Consider the following 23,694-nt stretch of genomic DNA (forward strand, 5'->3'; position numbering starts at 1 on the left):
ATGTTATAATCGTCTATTTGAGAATATCACATCACTCAATGTTAACAACCAAATCAACTCAAGAGTGTTATCAATATTTTGTTACACACTCACACAAACTAACATAAAAGTTAATGTAGATATATTCTTCTATAGTCGATTCGAGCTATTGGACTATTTGCTGGAGAAAGGGTTTAATTTGCCTTTTATCAACTGAGTACATTTCATGCTGACATCTCCTTCTCTTGATGCAATTGATTTTTAGAAAACTATTTTTGGGAGTAAAAATATAGGGTGAATTACCCACTATTTATGCTGACATAATCTGAGCACTGCAAATAACTCATTAAATATTTCGATTTCTCTATCAAAATTAATGGATATAGTTAAAAGTTCGACTGTTCTTGTGTTTAATTATGATTTATGAATGGTTTCATGGGCTCAAACTGTTGGACTTGGATGATATATTGGGCTTTAACTATTGCGTTCTATTCTGTATGGGTTAATTTCATAAATATTTTGTCAAACTAGTTATTATAGTACTTTAATTTATTTCAAAATAAGTAGTAAACTTTATGCTTATACTATCATTTAGTTATTTTATTTCAAATAGAAATTAAAATGACGTCACATAAAATATAACAGATGTAAACTCATTTAAAAACGATTATGTGATGGGGGAGATTGTGAATAATTAAGTGAGGTTAGTTGGAAGTCACGTAAGCTAAGCCAACTATTATCACTTTTGTAAAAGCACATAATAATATTGAGTTGGTGACATGCAATCAACGTGGAATCCAATAACCTCGGCCCTCCCCACGCAAGTACCATATTTTTGTTAATGAAATTCCATCATATATTGCTCATCAATTTGTGTATGTTTTGTTTGGATTCAACTTTTCCCTAATAAAATAAATGTTAACTACTAACATAGTAACATGGGTTGAATTTTAAGAAACCCCCTTGCATTCCTTCTCAAAGAAAAAATGCCCACCTACGTGATCCATGTGGTGGCATATTTTATTGTATTATTGAATGAATACACCGTGACCAAATAATATATTTCTAAAATCATCTCCAATCATATACCAAATTTCATTTTTGGTGTAGAAATTTCTCCAATCATAATGCAAATCCAAACTTATTTTTGTACTTTTTTTATGAAACAATATTAAATATAAATATGGATGTGTATTGTAGCTACTGCAAAAATTTTGTGAGACTCATAAATATAAATTTGAGTTTGGTATAAATAATTGGAGTAAAATTACTTTTTGATATAAAATCTATACATATATAAAAGGGGAGTTTTGAGAGTTTTTGTATAACTATTTTATGAAAAGGATGTAAACGCAATAAACAAAAATTATTAAATTGGTTAATTGATTAGAATCATGATCATATATATAATTGGACGGTTATATATGGTGATGAGAATTTATTCCTATGCAACAACCGTTAGACAATTTCCTTCTATCTTCCTTGAGTTTTGGAGAAAATAACAAGAATGTCATTATAAAATTTCTAATAAAATTCTAAAAATAAAAAGGTTGTATTTATTGTGTGATAATTAGAGAGATGAAAAGATTTTATCTATTTAACAGGCCATTTCACTATAGTAAATATTACTACCCCATAAAACATATATCGACATACATGATGCATGAAAAAAAAATCTATTTAGCAATACTATTATGAAACTATGGCTTTGAATAATTTAATAGTAATTTAATTTAAATCTCGTTGGATTTAATGTGGGATTGAAATAATTTAATATTATGATCCATCACTAATGTTATGTCTCAATTCAATCATGCATATCAAGTCATGTGCGTTAAATTACATCTAACTAATTGTGCAAAGAAATTAAGAGAAAAATAAAATAAAAAGAGAGATCTCTTATGAGAATAATGGCTTGAGTAGTGGAGGATGATAATGAAGAGACATTTCATTTCTTGTAACCTTCGTTGCTTTAACTTTACTTTATGGTTTAAGGCGACTTAATTACATAACCTCTCGCATTCTTATTTTGTACCTATGAAAAGCATTGATTTGTAGATGGATTACACATCAACAATAGCATTCTTCCTCCTTTCTAAAGTTTTCTATATTTTAGTGTGCATTTTAGGAGCATTATATTGCTTGATTCCCGAAGCTTCATCAAGTTCATCAGTGTCTAACAGTTTGGGGTGTTTCTACATATTAGGAGAAAGTTCTTTTATCTATGGGAACAATATGTCAATCCGAGAGCAAATAGCTGGAAGTAATTTGTCTTGCGGGCCGGAAAGAGGGTTTTCCTCGACTCAATTTATAGTTCGATTTGTTTTATTATTTTCATTGTAATTTATATTCTATGTATTTTTGTTCATTTTTTTATTGTAAATTTGTACTATAGTAGTATAGTTAGAATACTACCTACTACGGGTTCAGGAATTTTATTCCAGTATGTCTAATTGTGATAGTAATCTAATTTTAAATATTTAAATGAATACTCCTACAAAATTATCAATTTGATAATCTTAGTATATTATTGTAGTACAATAGACATAATTTATAGTATTTTAAATGGTCCATAAATGGACCATTTAAAATACTATAAATTATAGTTCAATTGTCTACACACTTTTACATGTTTATGTGAATGTTATTTTTATTATAAACATTTCTAATATTTATATAAATACTTTAATTTTAATTTTAGATTTATCATCACAAATAGTAGTGTATGGTATTATTTGTGAATTTATTTAATTTTTAAATTATTTTGTACAATGCTAAATTTTTGAACTGGGACGGAGGGAGAATTTTATTGATATTTGGCTCATTTGTTGGCCATGATGAGTATATTTTAAAGTTAAGGGTTTATGATTTAGGTTTTAAGGTTTGGGTTTTAGTTTATAGGGGCACTATATTGCAACAAATGAGCTCGACTAGGAAGTGTCTCACCAGTGCAATCTTAAATTATAGCTTTTGATAAACAATATCTTAAATATCATTAGGAGAAGTGGTGATTATACATTCTTTAGGTTTTTTTGATTTGCGTGATGTAAATTTGCTTTATTTTTTAGTCTCACTATTAGAGTCATTTTTCCATTTTACAAAAATAATGTACATTATTATTTTCCACATATTTATATTTTAGCTGAATCCTAACTTCCTTCGTTTGTTTTTACTAAGCGGGGCCATATTAAAACTTAAACTAAAAACAACCGTTTTTCTGAAAAAATGGAGTAATATATAGAGAGAGTTTAAATGATTCATTTTTCAATTTTAAATGCAAAATGGTTAATTCATATTTTCACAGAATTAAATGCATCAGTTTCAAATTGGTTATTGTTTGTGCTGTCTCTATGCTGAATTAATTGCTTAGTTTTGCTTGTGTTGTGTGCATTCATTCATCTCGATGATAATTAAAATTGTGATTTTCCTAATGAATTTGAATCTTTTACAAGAAAATAAGAAATGTACACATCCATTTAGAATTCTTTTACTACAATTGAATGCATATTAATTAGAGAAAATAAGTTTCCATCATTATGGTGCAATTGTACACAAACCGGCAACAACAATACAAAATCAATTGATTCAAATTCTTTTTTATTACTAATAGATTATAATGTGAAAGGTCAAACAATTTGTAACTCATTTGTTATTAATTTAATTTATAACAAATAATATTGGATTATATTCACTAAGAATACGAAAAGCTACCCATTTTCTATAAATTTGACTTGTACAAGGATGATTTACTGAAACGGAAATACGAAATTTGATTCGACTTTGTTCTACAAAATAATTGAGTTCTACCAAGCAAAGAAGCTTGAAGAATTGATGGAAATTCTTTCTTGCTAGGGATAACTTCAACAATGCTTCATCTCATTATTGAGATTGAATTAGCTCCAACCATTCTGCAAAAGCTATCCGATTTCATTTTTTTTTGCTATTTTTGTACAATATCTATGTTTATTATGTTGAACTATAGCACTAATGTTGAGTATGTTTTTTTTTCTAATGTTGAGTATGTTTTTTTTCTAATTGAGTATGTTTTTTTTTCTAATGTTGTAAAATTTTCATTTAAACTATTGCTTCTTTGTTTGTTGAATAGAGAAAGGGAGAGAAGTACCTGATTGAGCTGACCGACGAGTAAAGCTTGGGTAGGAAGATGTTTGTTGTCCAGAAAAAAAGTCACATAAATATTTGGCGAAGAAAATGAGAATGGAAGTTGTTTTTGCTAGATTATATCGGCTAATAAAGTTATCAAATGTTAAACCCTAAAAATTTACACAAAAAATATTTGTGCATCAAATAATAAATCAATTGATGATATACTTTGCATTATACAAAGTAATAAAACATCTAATAATAAGTTAATTTAAGATATATCATGCAAAATACAGTCAAATGATTTAAATATTTACATGAAAAATATTTGTGCATCAAATAATAAATCAATTGATGATATACATTTCTAAAATTAATCTTATCACATTTTAAATATTCAGATACTAAGAGGTCTCACCTCATCTCATCCCATCCCATCCTTTATATTTTGTACTAATAGTATTAGTAAATAAGGAGTATAAAATTAATTAAAATACATATTCAGAATGTAATCAAATAAAATATATATAATTAAATAAATATATAAGAAAAATATTCCTAAAATCTACCAACTTTATAATTTTCTATGTAATCATTCAATTCCAAAATTCAACAGATTGAGAGTATAATTAATGTTTTAAAATTTATGATTGTTTAAATTAGTTTTGTAATGTCAGTTTATGTGTGGGTTTATATACAAAGTATGATGTGAATCAAATTGTACAGTTCTATTCCCCTAACTTTACATGATTTATATAGTTTGATGCTTGCAAAGTTATGTTTATGGTGTAGGAATGAAGCTCGGATGGTGAAAAGGTTGTGCAAATGGCGTCGTGAATCCAGAAAGCTCGGAAAATGAGTCACCCGGCTGCGTGAATTTGTGGGGTTGAAAATACACCCGACCGGGTCATATTTGAAGGTAACTTGGAGTCCAGATTAATCGCCCGGTCGGGCGATTTCATCTTTCGGAACGCCCGGTCGGGCGTTTCCCGCGAAGCCATCCAGAATCCTTACGCCCGGTCGGGCGATTTCCACTTCCAATTTCGCCCGGTCGGGCATGGTGATTCCAACTGCATATAGGCGGTTTCTTCCCAGCGGTTTTGGGGGATTAAAAAGAAGGAAAAGGACGTCTAGCAGGGGGGTTCGACACACGATATTAGAGAGAAAAACAGAGAGAAAGAAGGAGAGGAAGAAGAGAAGGAAGGCATTCCGGCCATTATTCCGACCATCTATTCCCGAATCCCGACTCCACTCGACGAGAGCCACACACCTATGGTTTTGTTTCTACATTCTACCATGTGTATAGGCTAGACTCTCTTTGTTGCTCCAAGTTGTAATCTTGGCTTGTATATTTGTTTTAACACCTTGAATCGTACGTTTGATACCAACAATGTGTTTGATAATTAAAATGCTACGTTTTTGGCTAATGATGTAGTGTTGTTAAATCTTAACTATCGTCTCTTTAACATAGCTTAGGATTGATCGTTTGTTGGTATACTATCGAATTAGAACTGTTCAGGGGATAAATTGATAGTGGATTAGGTAAGTAATTATAGTAGACGACGTTTGTTCCCGCGCATCCGCAGGAATTAAATGTCGTTGAAAGTTGGTTCATGGAACAAGTGTTCAGCTGACTGTGAACTATACGTCGTAGACATGTTCAGTGCACGCGATTAGGTTGATAATTATAATCCCGTCGTATGTTTCATTGTAAATGGTGTAAAACAACGCAAGCTTAGGGAGCAACTTGGAGTGACTTGTCTTTCTCGTGTTAAAAATCTCATTTCAGTAGCTTACGTTAGTTAACCATCTCAAAATCAAAACCAAATCTTTATATGCTTTGTGTAGTCATATTAAGTGTAAGCAATCTCGCCTCCCTGTGGATCGACAATTGAAATACTACTACGATACTGTATTCTTGCAGTAGTGTAGTATTATTAGAGACAAAATAATTGAACTTGATAATCTGTATACTTTGATTAAGAACTCTAAAATATCGCGCCAAGTTTTGGCGCCGTTGCCGGGGAGGCAATAGCTTGTTTATGCTTAATTATTTTAGTTTTTATTTTATTTTGTTTGATTTTTCTTTTTGAGTTTTGTAGGTACTCATTTCGTTTTCTTTGGAGGTGATAGCTATCTACCACATCTGGACTTGAAGACGAAGGAGTGTTTTTTCAAGGTGACATTTTCTTAATTCTAGTTTAGGTAGTTTAGTTTCACTTAAGCACACACTTTTTATAGTACTTACCCCGAAGTTGTCGAGAGGTCTCGCTTTCGGTAATTAGGAAATATATTGTTTGTGCTTGGTGTATTTTCTGTTGTGTAGGTAATAATAAAAAAATAATAAAAATAGTGAATGCACACGCGATCACAGGGTACACCGCCGTTTGGACTACTCTGTTATCAAAGAAGAAGAAGGGTCAGAGATTCAGAGTTTGAGATTTTTCCGGACTATCCGAGTCCAATCAGAAGTAACTCACTCTTTGGGTTAAGTGCAGAAAGAGATCAAGAGTCGGATACCGAATCAATGGCAGAGAACAATGAGATTCCACCACCCGTGGGAAGGTTTGGCGATACTCTTAGGTCGGGAATTGAGTACCCGGGGGAGTTCGCTTATGCAAACGACAACGTCAACATTCCACCTCACTACATTAGTTTGGTGAATGGAGGAAATCTTTTCCACGGACGGGATGAGGAAGATCCAGTGAGCCACCTCAATGCCTTTTATGAGCTAACTAACTCGCATAGACCTCCAAACGTGGAGCATCATCGGATTAAGAGGGCCCTATTTCCGTTCTCGTTGAGGGAGAAAGCAAGAGCATGGTATGACTCTCTACCGGGCTACAACATAGCAATATTCCAAGAGTTGAAGACTTTGTTCCTCTTGGAATACAACTCTCCAATGAAGATTGAGAAGTTGAGAGAGGAGATCACTTCATTCCGACAGAAGTATGATGAGTCTTTTGCGGAAGCATGGAAGAGATTCACGGAGATGATAAGGAAATGCCCAAGTCATGGACTAGCTCCGGGGCATGACCTTTTAAAATTCTACAAAGGTCTCAACAATGAGGGCACGGGACTAGTCACTGCAGGCTCAAACGGGAACTTGGATGATTTGACGCATGATGAGGTGAGAGCCTTGTTCCAAAGGTTGGCCAACAATCAAAGGAATTGGCATAATCCAAGAAGAGCGGCTGAGAAGGTAGGAGATACATTTGGTGCTACCAAAGACGCGGAAAGAGTGACAGCCATTGAGGCTCAATTGGCGGACATTAGTACCCAGATGTCTTCAATGACGAAAGCAGTGAAATCTCTTCAACTAACTCCTCAACCTCAAGCAGTGACCGTTATGAAGTGTGGGTTGTGCCAAGGTGGGCATCATACTGATCAATGCCCAAGTCTTCAAGGACCACGCGTCGAGGATGTGAACTATATTGGCAACAATCGCCAAGGGTTCAATCAAGGCAACCAATACAACAATCAGCAAAATTGGAGGCCTCAACAAACGGGATGGAATCAAGCTGGTCCTAGCAACAACTCGGGTAATCAATGGAGGAACAACACTCAACCCCCGGGTTATGAGAAGAAGCCATCGGTCGAGGATCAATTGGGACAGATTCTCTCTTTCATGACTAAGAGTCAAGGAGAATGAAAACTTCAAAGAGAAGACGGTGGAAAAGTTTGGTCAGATGGAGGCGACAATGAGGAATCTTGAGACGCAGATCGGGCAGCTAGCTACATCATCACATACAAGGATTCCTAACACCATCCCAAGTAATACTGTGCCCAACCCGAGAGGCAATGAACAGTGTAAGACGGTGGTCTTGAGAAGTGGTCGTGAGTTGGATTCGACACCATCAATGGACGGCCAAGGCACTTCCGGCATCTCACACGCAGGGGCGGATGAGATGTTAGGCTTGCATTCCTCGCACGCAGGGGCGGACGAGGCATGTAAGGGAAGTCCCGCGTTGGTACAGGGTGCCCAACATGGTCAAGAATAGACTGTATCCGGCAGCAAGGAAAATGGTGTAGAATCCGAGATAAGCGACAGGTTTTCAGCAGAAAAGAAGGAAAAGCAGAAAGTAGAGATGGAATCAAAGGGACAGATGATGACAAGTCCGGCATTAGACCCAAAAAGCAAGTTCAACTTCCCCGATCACATTCCTCCTCCACCATATCCACCGAAGAGGAAGAAGAGAGCTCCTAAGGAGAAAAGCTTCGAGTGGATGATGAACGTGATTCGAAAAGTGAATGTGGATGTATCGTTGGTAGACCTCTTCACTAATTTTCCCAAGTTCTCCAAGTTTTTCAAGGACATGATGGCAAATAAGGAGAAATTGCAAGATGAGGGGATAGTAGCTTTGAGCATGAATTGCTCACAACTGATTTCAGGAATGATGCCAATGAAGAAGAGGGATCCGGGAAGTTGCGTGATTCCTTGTGAGATAGGCAATACAATTTTCACCAAATGTCTGTTGGATCAAGGATCGGGGATCTCGCTGATGGCGTTGAAAACGGCGCGTGCCATTGGACTGGAGAACATAATGGAGCCCATCGACATTGCTCTACAATTGGCTGATCACTCCATTGTGAAGCCCTTGGGGATAGTAGAGGATGTCTTGGTCAAGGTGGACAAGTTCGTCATCCCCGTTGATTTCATAGTATTGGATATGCCCGAAGACAAAGAAGTGCCAATTCTGTTTGGCAGACCGTTTCTCGCCACGGGGGACGTGTTGCTAGGAGCTAAGGACAACTCTGGCACGTTTAGAATTAATGGTGAGCAAGTTACCATTAATGTGGAGAAAGCGATGAAGCATCCTAGTGATGCAAAAGCGTGCTTTAGAGTTGATGTCCTCGACAAGTGCATTTTTGACAAGATGCGTTGCTCGGCAAGTATAGAAGGAAGCGTATATGATAAGGGGAGCTTGGAAAGAGACTTTGGTTCGACTTTTAAAGTAGACTTTGATTTTGATGAAAGTGAAGATTATCAAGTTGAACAACCAAGTGTCGAGAATGAAAGTGTGGTGGATACTTTTGTGGCGGATGTGAAGCCTTTAATTGAAGTACCACCAAAGCTAGAATTGAAGCCACTCCCGACAAATCTGAAATACGCATTCCTTGGTGAGGATGAATCTTTACCGGTTGTGACATCGGCGATGTTGAATGATGAAGAGGAATCGAAGTTGATAGAGCTACTGAAGTCACACAAGAAAGCTCTAGGATGGTCTATTGCCGACATCAAAGGGATTAGCCCCGCTATATGCATGCATAAAATTTTGATGGAAGAGGGAGCTAAACCGGTAAGAGAAAGACAAAGAAGGTTGAACCCATTTATGCAAGAAGTGGTGGAAAAGGAGGTGAAGAAACTATTGAAATATGGGATGATCTATCCCATTTCCGATAGTGAGTGGGTTAGCCCGGTGCAATGTGTACCGAAGAAAGGGGGAATAACCGTGACCGTGAATGAAAAGAATGAAATTTTGGCAACTCGATTGGTGAACTCATGGAGAGTTTGCATGGATTATAGGAAATTGAACACGGCGACGAGAAAAGATCACTTTCCGTTGCCATTTCTAGATCAGTTGCTCGATAGGATTGCGGGTTATTCCCATTATTGCTTCTTAGACGGATACTCGGGGTACAATCAGATTGCAATTGCCCCGGAAGATCAAGATAAGACGACATTCACATGTCCGATTGGTACGTATGCCTTCCGCCGGATGCCTTTTGGTTTGTGTAATGCACCGGCGACATTTCAACGTTGCATGATGGCAATATTTTCTGACATGAATGAAGACATAATGGAGATCTTTATGGATGACTTCTCCGTCTTTGGATCATCATTTGACCTCTGCTTGGAAAATTTGAGACGGGTTTTACAAAGATGTGAGGAGTCAAATCTCGTGCTCAATTGGGAAAAGTGTCAATTCATGGTCAAGGAGGGCATAGTGTTGGAACACAAGGTGTCAGAGTTGGGGTTGGAGATGGATAAGGCGAAGATTGATGTGATCTCGAAGTTACCTCCCCCAACGAATATGAAGGGCATCCGTAGTTTCCTTGGACATGCGGGATTCTACCGACGATTTATAAAAGATTTTTCGAAGATTGCAAAGCCACTTTGCAACTTACTCGAGAAGGATGCCAAGTTCGTCTTTGATGAGAAATGCCTTGAGGCATTTGAATTGATGTGTGATGCTTCGGACTATGCTGTGGGGGCCGTTCTAGGCCAAAGGAGAGATAAGGTCCTACATGTCGTCTACTATGCTAGCAAAGTACTCAATGAAGCTCAACTGAATTACACCACGACGGAGAAGGAAATGTTAGCAGTAGTGTACGCCTTTGAGAAGTTTCGTGCATACTTACTGGGCACGAAGGTGGTAGTTTCACGGACCATTCAGCTATCAAGTATTTGATGAACAAGAAAGATGCAAAGCCTCGGTTGGTGAGGTGGATCCTCCTACTACAAGAGTTTGACGTGGAGATTAAAGACAAAAAGGGGACCGAGAACTTGGTAGCTGATCATCTCTCGAGACTAGAAGGATTGGAAGAGACGGAAGATGAAAGAAAGAGAAGGATCAATGAGAAATTTCCCGACAAGCAAGTGTTGCAAGTGGAAGCTCGGGAAACATATGTGCCGTGGTTTGCTAATCTGGCAAACTACCTTGTCACGGGCATTATACCAGAAGGGTTGTCATCTAACCAAAAGAAGAAGTTTTTGAGTGACACCCGCGCATATGTTTGGGAAGATCTGTTTCTCTTCCGTATTTGTAGTGATGGAGTGATTCGAAGGTGTGTGGGAGAGCATGAGCACCTTCAGATTTTGTCTGCATGCCATGATTCGTTGTATGGCGCCCACTTTAGAGCACGTCGAACCGCATTTAAGGTGCTTCAGTCAGGATTCTATTGGCCATCGATCTTCAAGGATGCAAAAGCCTATGTAGAGAGATGTGACAGTTGCCAAAGAACCGGCAATATCTCGTGGAGAAATGAAATGCCGATGAATAATATTCACGAGGTAGAACTTTTCGATGTTTGGGGAATAGACTTCATGGGACCGTTTCCCAAGTCTAATGGGCAGCAATACATTCTCGTTGCTGTTGACTATGTTTCTAAGTGGGTAGAGGCAGTGGCCTCGGCGACCAATGATGCCAAAGTGGTGTTGAAGTTTATCAAGAATCACATCTTTAACCGCTTTGGGACACCACGAGCCATTATCAGTGATGGAGGAACTCATTTTTGCAATAAGTTATTTGAGAACCTCCTAGGTAAGTATGGTGTCCAACATAAGGTTGCTACCCCTTATCATCCCCAAACGAGTGGTCAAGTTGAAGTCTCCAATCGTGAGATAAAGCGGGTGCTTGAGAAAGTTGTAAGGCCGTCTCGGAAGGATTGGGCTCAAAAGTTAGATGATGCTTTGTGGGCATATCGAACAGCGTATAAGACCCCGATTGGAACTTCACCATACAAGTTGGTTTTTGGAAAGGCTTGCCATTTGCCGGTAGAGCTTGAGCATAAAGCTTTTTGGGCTTTGCAAAAGCTTAATTTGGATTATGATGCTGCAGCCGAGAAGAGAATGTGTGATATGAATGAAATGGACGAGTTTAGGCTTCATCCATACGAGAGTGTTGATCTCTACAAAGAGCGTGTTAAGAGGGTACATGATGCAGCCATTAAGCCTCGTCAATTCCATGAGGGACAACGGGTCCTTTTGTACAACTCTCGGCTTAAACTGTTTCCTGGCAAGCTCAAGTCAAGATGGTGGGGGCCTTATGTGGTGCACAAGGTATACCCCTATGGTGCTGTGGATGTTCAGGATGAGAAGAACGGGAGCATTTAGAAGGTGAATGGCCAACGCTTGAAGGCTTATGTTGGAGTTGAAGGTGGCATGGAGACAGAAGAGGTGGTCACACTAGAGAATCCGAAAGTGTAGACCAAGGATGAAGGAGGTCGAGCCAACGACTATAAACAAAGGCGCTGATTGGGAGGCAACCCAAGTTTTTATGTTTTTATTTTTTTTGGTTTCATGTGTTGGAGGTTTTGTTTGCTCAATTCTTTCCTCTAACATTTATTTTGAATTGAGTGTTTCTTTTTGTAGGTTTGTTTCTTTTTTGTAGGAGCAACTGGGAGTTAGGATTGGAGCTTAGGAGGAAGCACACCTGCAAAGGATTTTTACACCCACCATCCCACCCGAATGCACTATGGACGTCATCTCAAGTTTGGGGGAGTTTTCTTTCCCTTTACTTTATTTGTCTTCTTTGCATGCATTGAGGACAATTATGCATTCAAGTTTGGGGGGGTTGTGAATGATTTGTGATGTATATTTTTGGGTGTATTGCATGATAAAGATGTTTTGAATCTATGTAGTTGACGGGTGCATGCTTTATCTTCGGCTTTCTGGTTGGGAAATCTTGCTTAATTTTACTTGAACTTTGAAGCTTAGGATGAATGGAATGGGTGCATGAATTTAATTGAAAGAGCATGTTGTGATTACAACCGATTTCTTGAGTTGAGAAGAGTATGAAAATCGCATGTCTTGTGGAAATTATTTTGGGTTGATTTGCTTTACCGAGTGAAGTGCTTGCGTTCGTTTGTGTTAACGATTTGGGAGGATAAGGCACTAGGATGAACTCCATGGCCAAATGATCACATGCCTAGTCCATCTAATGATCCCCTAGAAGCCACCTTGAGCTTAATTCCCTATTCTTTGTGTAAACACTTAGCCGATCACTGAGCTACTTAAATAAGCCTAATTTTAGCCTCATCAAGAGACCGCGCTACTATTTGGGTGCTAAATACAAGTTGAGCTTTGTGTTTTGAGTTTGGAGTGTGGGGTGGTGAATTGTAAAGAGTAGTCATTTCTAGACTTAATGTAGTGTGAAGAGAATGAAGTTCTTAGAAAAGAAAGAAAAAGACGACCTCCAAATTCGCAAAAGTCGAGGTCTTTACAAAAAAAAAGAAAGAAAAAAAAAGAGAAGTGAAAAAAAAAGAAAAAGAATAAGTTTGATGGAATAAAGATAGAGCTTCTATATTTGTTTGATGTAATCTTGTCTAGAATAGATCTCAAGTTTGGGGGAGTTCGAGTTTGGTTGTAATATTTTGTTGTTCGATCTTTGGAAGGAGGTTGTAGGAGGAAAGAATTTGGCACTCAAATGTGTAGCTTTTGAGCTCACTATCCATATTTATCCTACCTCATCCCTAGCCCCATTACAACCTTTAATTAAGACCTTGGACCTTATTGTTGATGCTTGTGGATGTTTTGTAAATAACTTGGTAGAGTTTTTGAAGTTTGATTTGAAATCCGCAAGTCTATGTGGTAAGTAATGCTTGATGAGTCAATGATGACGGTTTGAGTTGTATGATCTTATGCTTGGACTTATTTTGATGTGCACCTTGACTTAAAATTCTAGGTGGATGAGTGATTGTTCTTGAGAGTGGGAAATCTTGATTGGAAATGTTGGGGTTTAGATTTTGTCATTCACGTCCCTACGTGATTCGCTCTTAAGAAAACTTTTGAAAAACTTTTGTGAGCTGAGCTTTAAAGTTTTATGTTTATTGTGATCTTGCTCGAGGACGAGCAAGCAAATAAGTTTGGGGGTATTTGATGTGAATCAAATTGTACAGTTCTATTCCCCTAACTTTACATGATTTATATAGTTTGATGCTTGCAAAGGTATGTTTATGGTGTAGGAATGAAGCTCGGATGGTGAAAAGGTTGTGCAAATGGCGTCGTGAATCCAGAAAGCTCGGAAAATGAGTCACCCGGCCGGGTGAATTTGTGGGGTTGAAAATACACCCGGCCGGGTCATATTTGAAGGGAACTTGGAGTCCAGATTAATCGCCCGGTCGGGCGATTTCATCTTTCGGAACGCCCGGTCGGGCGTTTCCCGCGAAGCCATCCAGAATCCTTACGCCCGGTCGGGCGATTTCCACTTCCAATTTCTCCCGGTCGGGCATGGTGATTCCAACTGCATATAGGCGGTTTCTTCCCAGCGGTTTTGGGGGATTAAAAAGAAGGAAAAGGACGTCTAGCAGGGGGTTCGACACACGATATTAGAGAGAAAAACAGAGAGAAAGGAGGAGATGAAGAAGAGAAGGAAGGCATTCCGGCCATTATTCCGACCATCTATTCCCGAATCCCGACTCCACTCGACGAGAGCCACACACCTATGGTTTTGTTTCTACATTCTACCATGTGTATAGGCTAGACTCTCTTTGTTGCTCCAAGTTGTAATCTTGGCTTGTATATTTGTTTTAACACCTTGAATCGTACGTTTGATACCAACAATGTGTTTGATAATTAAAATGCTACGTTTTTGGCTAATGATGTAGTGTTGTTAAATCTTAACTATCGTCTCTTTAACATAGCTTAGGATTGATCGTTTGTTGGTATACTATCGAATTAGAACTGTTCAGGGGATAAATTGATAGTGGATTAGGTAAGTAATTATAGTAGACGACGTTTGTTCCCGCGCATCCGCAGGAATTAAATGTCGTTGAAAGTTGGTTCATGGAACAAGTGTTCAGCTGACTGTGAACTATACGTCGTAGACATGTTCAGTGCACGCGATTAGGTTGATAATTATAATCCCGCCGTATGCTTCATTGTAAATGGTGTAAAACAACGCAAGCTTAGGGAGCAACTTGGAGTGACTTGTCTTTCTCGTGTTAAAAATCTCATTTCAGTAGCTTACGTTAGTTAACCATCTCAAAATCAAAACCAAATCTTTATATGCTTTGTGTAGTCATATTAAGTGTAAGCAATCTCGCCTCCCTGTGGATCGACACTTGAAATACTACTACGATACTGTATTCTTGCAGTAGTGTAGTATTATTAAAGACAAAATAATTGAACTTGATAATCTGTATACTTTGATTAAGAACTCTAAAATATCGCATCAAGTATACTATTCAACATTTAATAATTTTCATTATAAGTTTTTAATTGTTTTTTTCATTTATCGGTAACAATGTTTCATTATTGAATTATATATTTTTTTAATTATATTGTTGATGTGTGTTTGTAGTTTAGTTTTTGTAGTATTAGATATGTAAAAGATTTTTATTACTAATATTTATGGATTAATTTCAATAAATGATATTTCATTTAATATTTGTGCTACATAATTATTTGGAATTATATAAATTTTGGATGAAAATATAATGTGTCATGCATAGCACAGGTGAGATACTATTAACACTAAAAAATGGGTTTAAGTTTGATGTAATAATTGAAAATGCCTAAGCACAAATTAATCTTTCAATTCAATGGTAGTAGTATATTATAACAAAATTTTAAAATCATTCACCTTTTTCCTTTCCCCATGACGTAAATTTATCTTTCAATTCTATTGTATATTCGTATTGAATGTTGGTTATCGAATAATTAATCGTCTTGCATGATAGCCATACTTAATTAACTTTAGCGGGTATTGAAGCTTGCATGCATTAATGACCTGATTCATGCCTTTTACTCCTTGTTTATTTCATGCTTTCTTTTATTGTGGACCCTAGAGTATTAAAATGTTACTACTAATTAATGTTTTTATCCTTGACTGTTACTTCATGTATAAGAATGATGTCCAAATGGAGACCTATGCTATGATATTATAATTATAAAGATAAAATTCATGCATGGTTTCGTTTTAAAATATAATTCGTTTTAAGAATTATGAAAATGTGTATATATTGACAATATGTTATGCGTCACAAACATGCATGAGGAGTCGACTTCAAGATTTGATTGCGGAAAACACTAACTCATCTCTAAACCTACAGATCTACACACTTTGAAACACACCTTGTTGGGAAATAAACACAGGCAATCACGAATATGAAAGAGAATGAACACAAGAAGTTGTTTACCCAGTTCGATACAATGTGTATCTACGTCTGGGGGCGATGCCAAGCCAGGGATTTCACTATATAATTTCAGGATGATTTAACAATGAGGGAGCACCTCTATTTATAAGCAACTAGAGAGCCCTAATTCTAGTCAAACTAGGAAACATATTCCATAAGGAAATATCTTTTAAGGAATAAATCTATCACAAGGAAATATACTTCAAGGAAACAAATCCTAAACATGGTAGGAGATATTTTAGGCTCCATAATTAACAATCTCCCACTTGGAGACTAACAACTCCTAAACAACCATTTCCTCGTGATCTCATCCCTTCATCCGCTTAGCATCGCCTAACCTTCTCTTCTAGTTCCAAGGCCAATTGAAGCTATGCATAGCTTCAATTTCTCTAAGGTCACCACCTTAGTAAACATGTCTGCAGGATTCTCACTTCCAAGTATCTTCACAAGTTGCAGGATTTTCATCTCAACTAGGTGTCGGATGTAATGATATTTCAACTCCACATGCTTTGTCCTAGAATGAAACGCTGGATTCTTCGCCAAGAAAATAGCACTCTGACTATCACTGTAGAGTATGCTACTCTTGTTCTCCTTCCCAAGTTCATCTAAGAAACTCTGCAACCACACCATCTCCTTGCTTGCCTCTGTCGCAGCTACATATTCAGCCTCCGTAGTAGACAAAGCAACAGTCTTCTGCAACTTAGAAGTCCATGAAATAGCAGTACCACCATAAGTAAATACATACCCGGTTGTGCTTCTTCTCCCATCAAGATCATTGGACGCCAAGTCTGCATCCACATAACCTGCCAGCTCGACATTCTTGCCATTGAAACATAAGACGCTTTCTGTAGTACCTCTCAAGTATCGAAGGATCCATTTAACTGCTTCCCAATGTTGCTTGCCCGGATCACCCATGAACCGGCTCACTACTCCCACTGCTTGTGCAATATCAGGCCTCGTACACACCATTGCATACATAATACTGCCAATTGCTGAAGCATAAGGAATTTTCTTCATTTCAGCACGTTCTTCTTTTGTACTCGGCGACTCCTTCTTCGACAGCTTAAAGTGACTGCCCAAAGGCACACTTACTGGCTTCGAATTATCCATGTTGAATCTTTCCAAAACCTTACCAATGTAAGCAGCTTGCGAAAGATACAATTTTCCCGCCGCCTTGTCACGCTCGATTCTCATGCCCAAAATTTGATTAGCCTCTCCAAGATCTTTCATGGAGAATCGTTCAGACAATTGCCTTTTCAACTTATCCATCTCCTTTTGATCACCTCCTGCGATCAACATATCATCAACATATAATAACAGAATAAGATAGCTCTTGTCAAACCTCTTGTAGTAACAACAATGGTCAGCGTAGCATCTTTTATAGCCAATCTCCATCATGAATCCATCAAACTTCTTGTACCACTACTTTGGAGCTTGCTTTAAACCATACAAGCTCTTCTTCAACTTGCATACAAGGTTTTCCATTCCTTTTACTATGAATCCTTCAGGCTGTGTCATGTACAACTCATCCTCCAAATCACCATGAAGGAATGCCGTCTTTACATCCATCTGATGTAACAATAGATTTTCTGCAACTACCATACTCAACACTAAACGAATAGTAGTTAGTTTCACAACAGGAGTGAACACATCTGTATAATCAATACCGTATCGTTGCTCAAATCCCTTGACAACCAGCCTAGCCTTGTAGCGCTTGCTACCATCAGCTTCACCTTTGATTCGATAGACCCACTTGCAATTCAATGCCTTTTTCCCTTTAGGAAGTTCCACAAGCTCCCATGTGCCATTTAGGAGAAGAGAGGCAAACTCGTCATCCATGGCAATTTTCCACCTTCGTTTATCAGGGCCTTCTCCTGCCTCTGCATAACACTCGGGCTCACCACCATCAGTAAGTAACAAATAGAAATTAGAGGGCGAGTACCTATCAGGTGCACGTCGCTCTCTAGTCGATTTAGGCAGCGGAATAGTCGGTGGTGGAGTGTTTAGTTCTTCTTCAAGCACCTCTTCAGCATTCTGACTCTCCTTGCTCCCACTCGAGTTTGAGATGTCTAGCTCGACCACTTGTGGCTCAGAACTGCTGGGACTTGACGCCTCCAATCTATCCTTATACAATACATGTTCATTGAAGATGACATCTCTACTGCGAATAACCTTACGGTTCTGCTCATCCCAGAGTCTATAACCGAACTCATCGCCTCCATAACCAATGAACGTACACTTAATAGATTTAGCATCCAACTTACTTCTCTCAACGGAACTAACATGAGCATAAGCAACACAACCAAAGATGCGTAGGAAAGATAGATTTACCTATCTTCCTGTCCAAACCTCCTCGGGTATCCGAAACTCCAAGGGAACTGATGGACCTCTATTAATTAGGAATGTAGCTGTGTTGACTGCATCTGCCCAAAAACTCTTTGGCAATCCACTTTTCAACCTCATGCATCTTGCTCGCTCATTCAACGTTCTGTTCATGCGCTCTGCGATTCCATTCTGCTGTGGAGTTCCTTTCACAGTTTTCTCCATGCGGATTCCATTCTCGGCGCAGAATTCCTTGAACTTTGCAAGTTCATATTCTCCTCCATTATCGGATCTTAGACACTTCACCTTCATCCCGGTTTCAGTTTCAACAAGGGCTTTCCATTTCCTGAAAGCGTCAAACGCATCGGATTTACTCTTCAGAAAATAAACCCATAGCTTTCGAGTAGAGTCGTCGATGAAAGTCATATAATATTCAGAGCCTCCTAGGGACTTCACAGGTGCTGGTCCCCATAGATCAGTGTGGACCATCTCCAACTTCTGTGTCTTCAATTTTCTGCCTGCTCTTGAGAAACTCACCCTTTTCTGTTTCCCAAACACGCAATCCTCGCACAGGCCAACTTCAACAGTTTTCAAGCCAGGCAGTAAACCTCTTGAGCACATTATCTTCATCCCTTTCTCGCTCATGTGGCCAAGACGACAGTGCCACAAATCTGCATTATTTGCCTCACTTGCAATATCAATGCAATCTTTGGAGTTAGTTGTGGTATACAACGTACCCTCCTTCTTACCTCGAGCTACTATCATAGCTCCCTTGGTAATCTTCCAATTGTTGCAGCCAAACGTCACGGTGTACCCTTCTGCATCAAGCTGCCCAATCGAAATCAAACTTCTCTGCAATCCAGGAATGTGTCTGACTCCATTCAGTTTTATTACGGATCCATTGGACGTCACTACCTTCACGTTTCCCTTTCCCACGATATCTAAGGGCTCGTCATCAGCCAATGTACCTTCCCAAAATCGCCAGAAACGTAGTCTTCCATTATCTCCACATTGCTGCAGGAGTGAAACGACGCCCCAGAATCCAATACCCACGATTCCATCGGACTACTGACGCTCAAGACCAACGCCTCGCCATCGTCATCAGACATGGTAGCGTTTGCTGTCTTCTTGTCCTTCTGATCCTTATTCTTGTACTTCTTCGGTGCCTCACATTGATTTCTAAAATGCCCAAACTCATCACAATTCCAGCATTTAACTTTATCCAAATCCTTCTTGGATTGACTCCTTCCTCTGGAATTTGATCTTCCACGATTTTGCTTTCCCTTCGATCTGCCTCTCTGTTCTGTATTCAGTGCTGATCCCGAAGTAGAAGATCCTGATTCTCTCCGGCGAACTTCCTCACCAATCATCAGATCTCTTACTCTGTCAACTGTTAAGTTTGTCTCTGCAGCAGTAACTGCTGTCACTGTGCCAGCCCAACTCTCAGGCAGAGACGATAGCAAAATCAGGGCACGAATTTCATCATCGAATTTTATATTAACCGAGTTCAGTTGTGAAGTAATCATGTTGAACTCGTTGAGATGTTGTTGCACCAGCTTTCCCTCTTGCATTCTAAAATTAAACAATCGTCTAATCAGATGTACCTTGTTTGCCGTTGATGGTTTGTGATACATGTCCTCCAAGATCTTTATCATCTCCTTTGTCGACTTTGCTGCAGTCGTGTGATAAGCCACATCCTTGGACAACGATAGCCTAATCGCGCTCATCGCTTTTCTGTCCAGCAGCTCCCACTCCTCATGTTCCATCTTTTCGGGTTTGGTTTTTAAAGGCTTCCAGAGATCTTTACCGTACAGGTAATCCTCAATCTGCATCTTCCAAAATCCGAAATCAGATCCATCGAACTTCTCTACAGCAATTTTCTCGTCGATCCCCATCGTGATTTCTGCCTCTTAAACCCTAGGCTCTTGATACCAGTTGTTGAGAAATAAACACATGCAATCACGAATATGAAAGAGAATGAACACAAGAAGTTGTTTACCCAGTTCGATACAATGTGTATCTACGTCTGGGGGCGATGCCAAGCCAGGGATTTCACTATATAATTTCAGGATGATTTAACAATGAGGGAGCACCTCTATTTATAAGCAACTAGAGAGCCCTAATTCTAGTCAAACTAGGAAACATATTCCATAAGGAAATATCTTTTAAGGAATAAATCTATCACAAGGAAATATACTTCAAAGAAACAAATCCTAAACATGGTAGGAGATATTTTAGGCTCCATAATTAACACACCTTTCAACAATATTAAATTTTAATGATTAAATGTTTCATTTTTTTCGCATTGAATAAATAGTATCCTCATTGCGGTGACGATGTACATATTCAATTCAATTCAAATCAAATAAATTTAATAATTAAATGCCCCATGCAAACACTATGAATTGCTAAAGTGTCGGCAACCCCCCAATTATACATTTAATTGTGATGATGTATTTTAGCAAATGTAAAAGAGATAGGATCTACAACTCTCTAAATTACTAAATTGTAACTTCACCTGATTTACTAACTTGGTATCTCCTATTTTGATATATCCGCATTTTGATTATGTTGATTCCTAATTATATCAATTCCATAGATTTATTCCAAGTAAAAAAAAAGATAGTATAAAATTCTACGAATAACTTAATTTAAAATTAAAATGAAGGGAATATATATAACTATCGATTTTCATATATCGAGTATTTTGGAATTTCCATTTTGTCTCCCATCGGAAATCTCATTTTATTATTAACTACCAGTTTGTCATGTTTATATTTGTCGACTAAAGAAAATCTCAATTTTACAGTTCCTAGTTTTATCTTTAATTTCCTAGAATCACACATAAAAAATTAAGTCACACCAAACAGGCAAGACTTGATTCACATTTGGAGTTGATATCCTATTCACACCAAATAAAAAAATAGTGGCTGATCACAAAAAAACAAGCACGGCTTTATTCTTTCATATATAGTGAGAAGTTTATATTCAGTTATTCAAATAATTTTCCCCTATCAACTTACCACATAAAAAATAGTGGATGGTCATGAAAAATACTATTAATTGATACAAAACGGTATATATTGGTAAGGTATTAAAATATGAAGAACTAAAAGTCATACGATTAATCAACAATTAAAATATCAGTCTACCTATGTATCTACACAAACACACACACACCCCAACTTGTCAATGTCACCTGAATCAATTTTTAAATTTGACTTTGAACGTCCACTTCTTATCAATAAATAAAATGAGTTGTCTTGAATATCAACTAGACTAAATCCAAACCGTAAAAATCAATTGCCAGGATTAATAAAATCGTCTACCTAGCTAGCTACACAACACAAACAGACCCACCAAATTAAATGTCAGCATGAATCAATTTTCAAACTAAATTTTGGTCATCCTATATTCCTATTCCTATTCCTATATTAAAATTAAATTTTCAATATTCAAACTAAGTTTTGGTCATCCTATATTCCTATTCCTACAACCTAAATTTTTTAACTAAATTTTGGCCATCCTATACCAATTACCAACAAACACGCCAACCGGAGAGAATCAATTTTGAAACTAAATTTTGGAGATCCTATGATAGGTATTATCGGAGAAATTAATAAGAGAAAGCAAGAGGTTTCTCTAGAAGGGAGAATCGACGGGAGAGACTGATAAAATTAATTAATTCTTAATATTGATAAAAAAGACTCCACATATATTAATACTTATAATGTGTGGTGCAAAAATTTCTATTATAAATTAGAAAAACAAATTAAATTCTAAAAAGTAAATTAAATCTTAATAACTATAACAATAAATCATAAAATAAGCTAAACAATTATACGAAGAATATCAGCTCATTTCTAGAACAAAGTAAAAGTCCAGGTACCTATTAACTCCCCACTTCCCACGGTTTGAAATCCACCTTGCCGTCAAGGGGTAAGTCACAAAAATAAAATCTTCTGTCTCGTCTTTTTGTTGGGAATTTAGGGATTGACTCCACCGAGTGAAGAGAGATCTCTTTAGCAACATAATCAATGACAACAACATAGAATTTTGGCTATGAAATTTTTGAGGACATATGGTTTCCATCATATTCGTTTCCTCCTTCAATGCTTGAGGCGATTCGTCGTTGTATTGACCGTCTCTTCGATGATGGATCTGACTTGACGTTTGTTTTTGCCAAATACACAACTGCCTACGTCATCTCGGTGAAGATTTGAGCTTAGATATTCATAGAACCATATGGATGTTGGATGGTTAAAAAAATCTCTTTACGAAGAACAGCCGGTCGGTATAAGATAACTCGAAGTAATCAAAATATTCTTGAATATATAAAATCCATCTTACGGAGTTAACACCAGAACACCAATGGCATGAAAAGAGCTTGACAGCACGACGAACATAGTTGATAATCGAAGAGATTAATTAAAAAAAAGAGAGTTGAAGAGAGAGCAAGAGAACCCATATGAGAGAATAATAAAAGTAATTAATTCATCACATGGTCCTCTTATATTTCTTATAGCATCATAATTCAAAACTAAGACCGTATTTGCACCTTTAGATTTTGAGATGAGTGAATGAGATTAAACCTCACTAATTTCAATAAATAATAGATAAAATATCACAAATAGGTAAGATCGTCATTATGTTATCATATCATAATTTTCGTGGTTTGTTTGATATCAACATACAATGACATGAGCATTTCAACAAAGTACACGAAAATATCAACACATTTTTATTGATATTTTACATGCATTATATTGAAATTTTTTGATGCATTTATTGATAAAAAATCTGTTTATCAACATATACGAAAACTGAAATAAAAATTATCAAATTTCATCATCCGAACTAGGGCTGTCAATTTTTGACACGACACGATAACACGACACGAACCGGCACGAAATTAATGGGTTTGGGTCAGAGCTTATTGGGTTCGTGCCCTTATCGGGTCGACCCGTTAAGGACACGAAAATTTCATGTCGTGTTCGTGTCGTGTTCGACCCGTTAAGGACACGAAAATTTCATGTCGTGTTCGTGTCGTGTTCGTGTGGGGTTTGTGTTATCCGTTAAGAAATAATATTATAATATTATTAATTCTTATTATTTTCATTTTTGTTGAATTATTTTTGGATTTTTGTTGGATTTTTGTTGGATTTTGTTACTAAGAAATTATTGATGCTTTTATGTTTAGATCAGATTTTGTAATTAGCAATTGGATGTTTTTAATAGGTTTAACCGTTATCAGGTCGTGTTGTTATCGAGTTGTTATCGTGTCATCTCATGTACGTGTTGACCCGAAATGGTACGTGTCGTGTTCGTGTCTAAGGGTAGCAGGTCGTGTTCGTGTTTGGGGTTTTCTTAACGGATCGTGTTCGTGTTTGTTGTTATCGTGTCGTGTCGTTATCGTGTCGACACGATAACGAC

General features: G+C 37.4%; 1 protein-coding gene and 1 non-coding gene across 2 annotated transcripts; one reads left to right on the forward strand and one right to left on the reverse strand.

Moving 5' to 3' along the window:
• Positions 1–6,436: 6,436 nt before the first annotated feature.
• LOC121757808 lies at positions 6,437–7,732 on the forward strand. Its single transcript, XM_042153288.1, has one exon. It carries the CDS (start codon positions 6,437–6,439, stop codon positions 7,730–7,732), a length of 1,296 nt encoding a protein of 431 aa, XP_042009222.1.
• LOC121759774 lies at positions 6,995–7,101 on the reverse strand. Its single transcript, XR_006041720.1, has one exon. It is a non-coding gene; the product is annotated as a small nucleolar RNA R71 (small nucleolar RNA).
• Positions 7,733–23,694: the final 15,962 nt, after the last annotated feature.

Source organism: Salvia splendens, chromosome 12 (assembly GCF_004379255.2).
Source record: "Salvia splendens isolate huo1 chromosome 12, SspV2, whole genome shotgun sequence".
Lineage (NCBI taxonomy): Eukaryota > Viridiplantae > Streptophyta > Magnoliopsida > Lamiales > Lamiaceae > Salvia > Salvia splendens.

Excerpts from the sequence above, each read along its gene's own strand:
- LOC121757808 (XM_042153288.1), top strand. The coding sequence starts at position 6,437 with ATGCACACGCGATCACAGGGTACACCGCCGTTTGGACTACTCTGTTAT.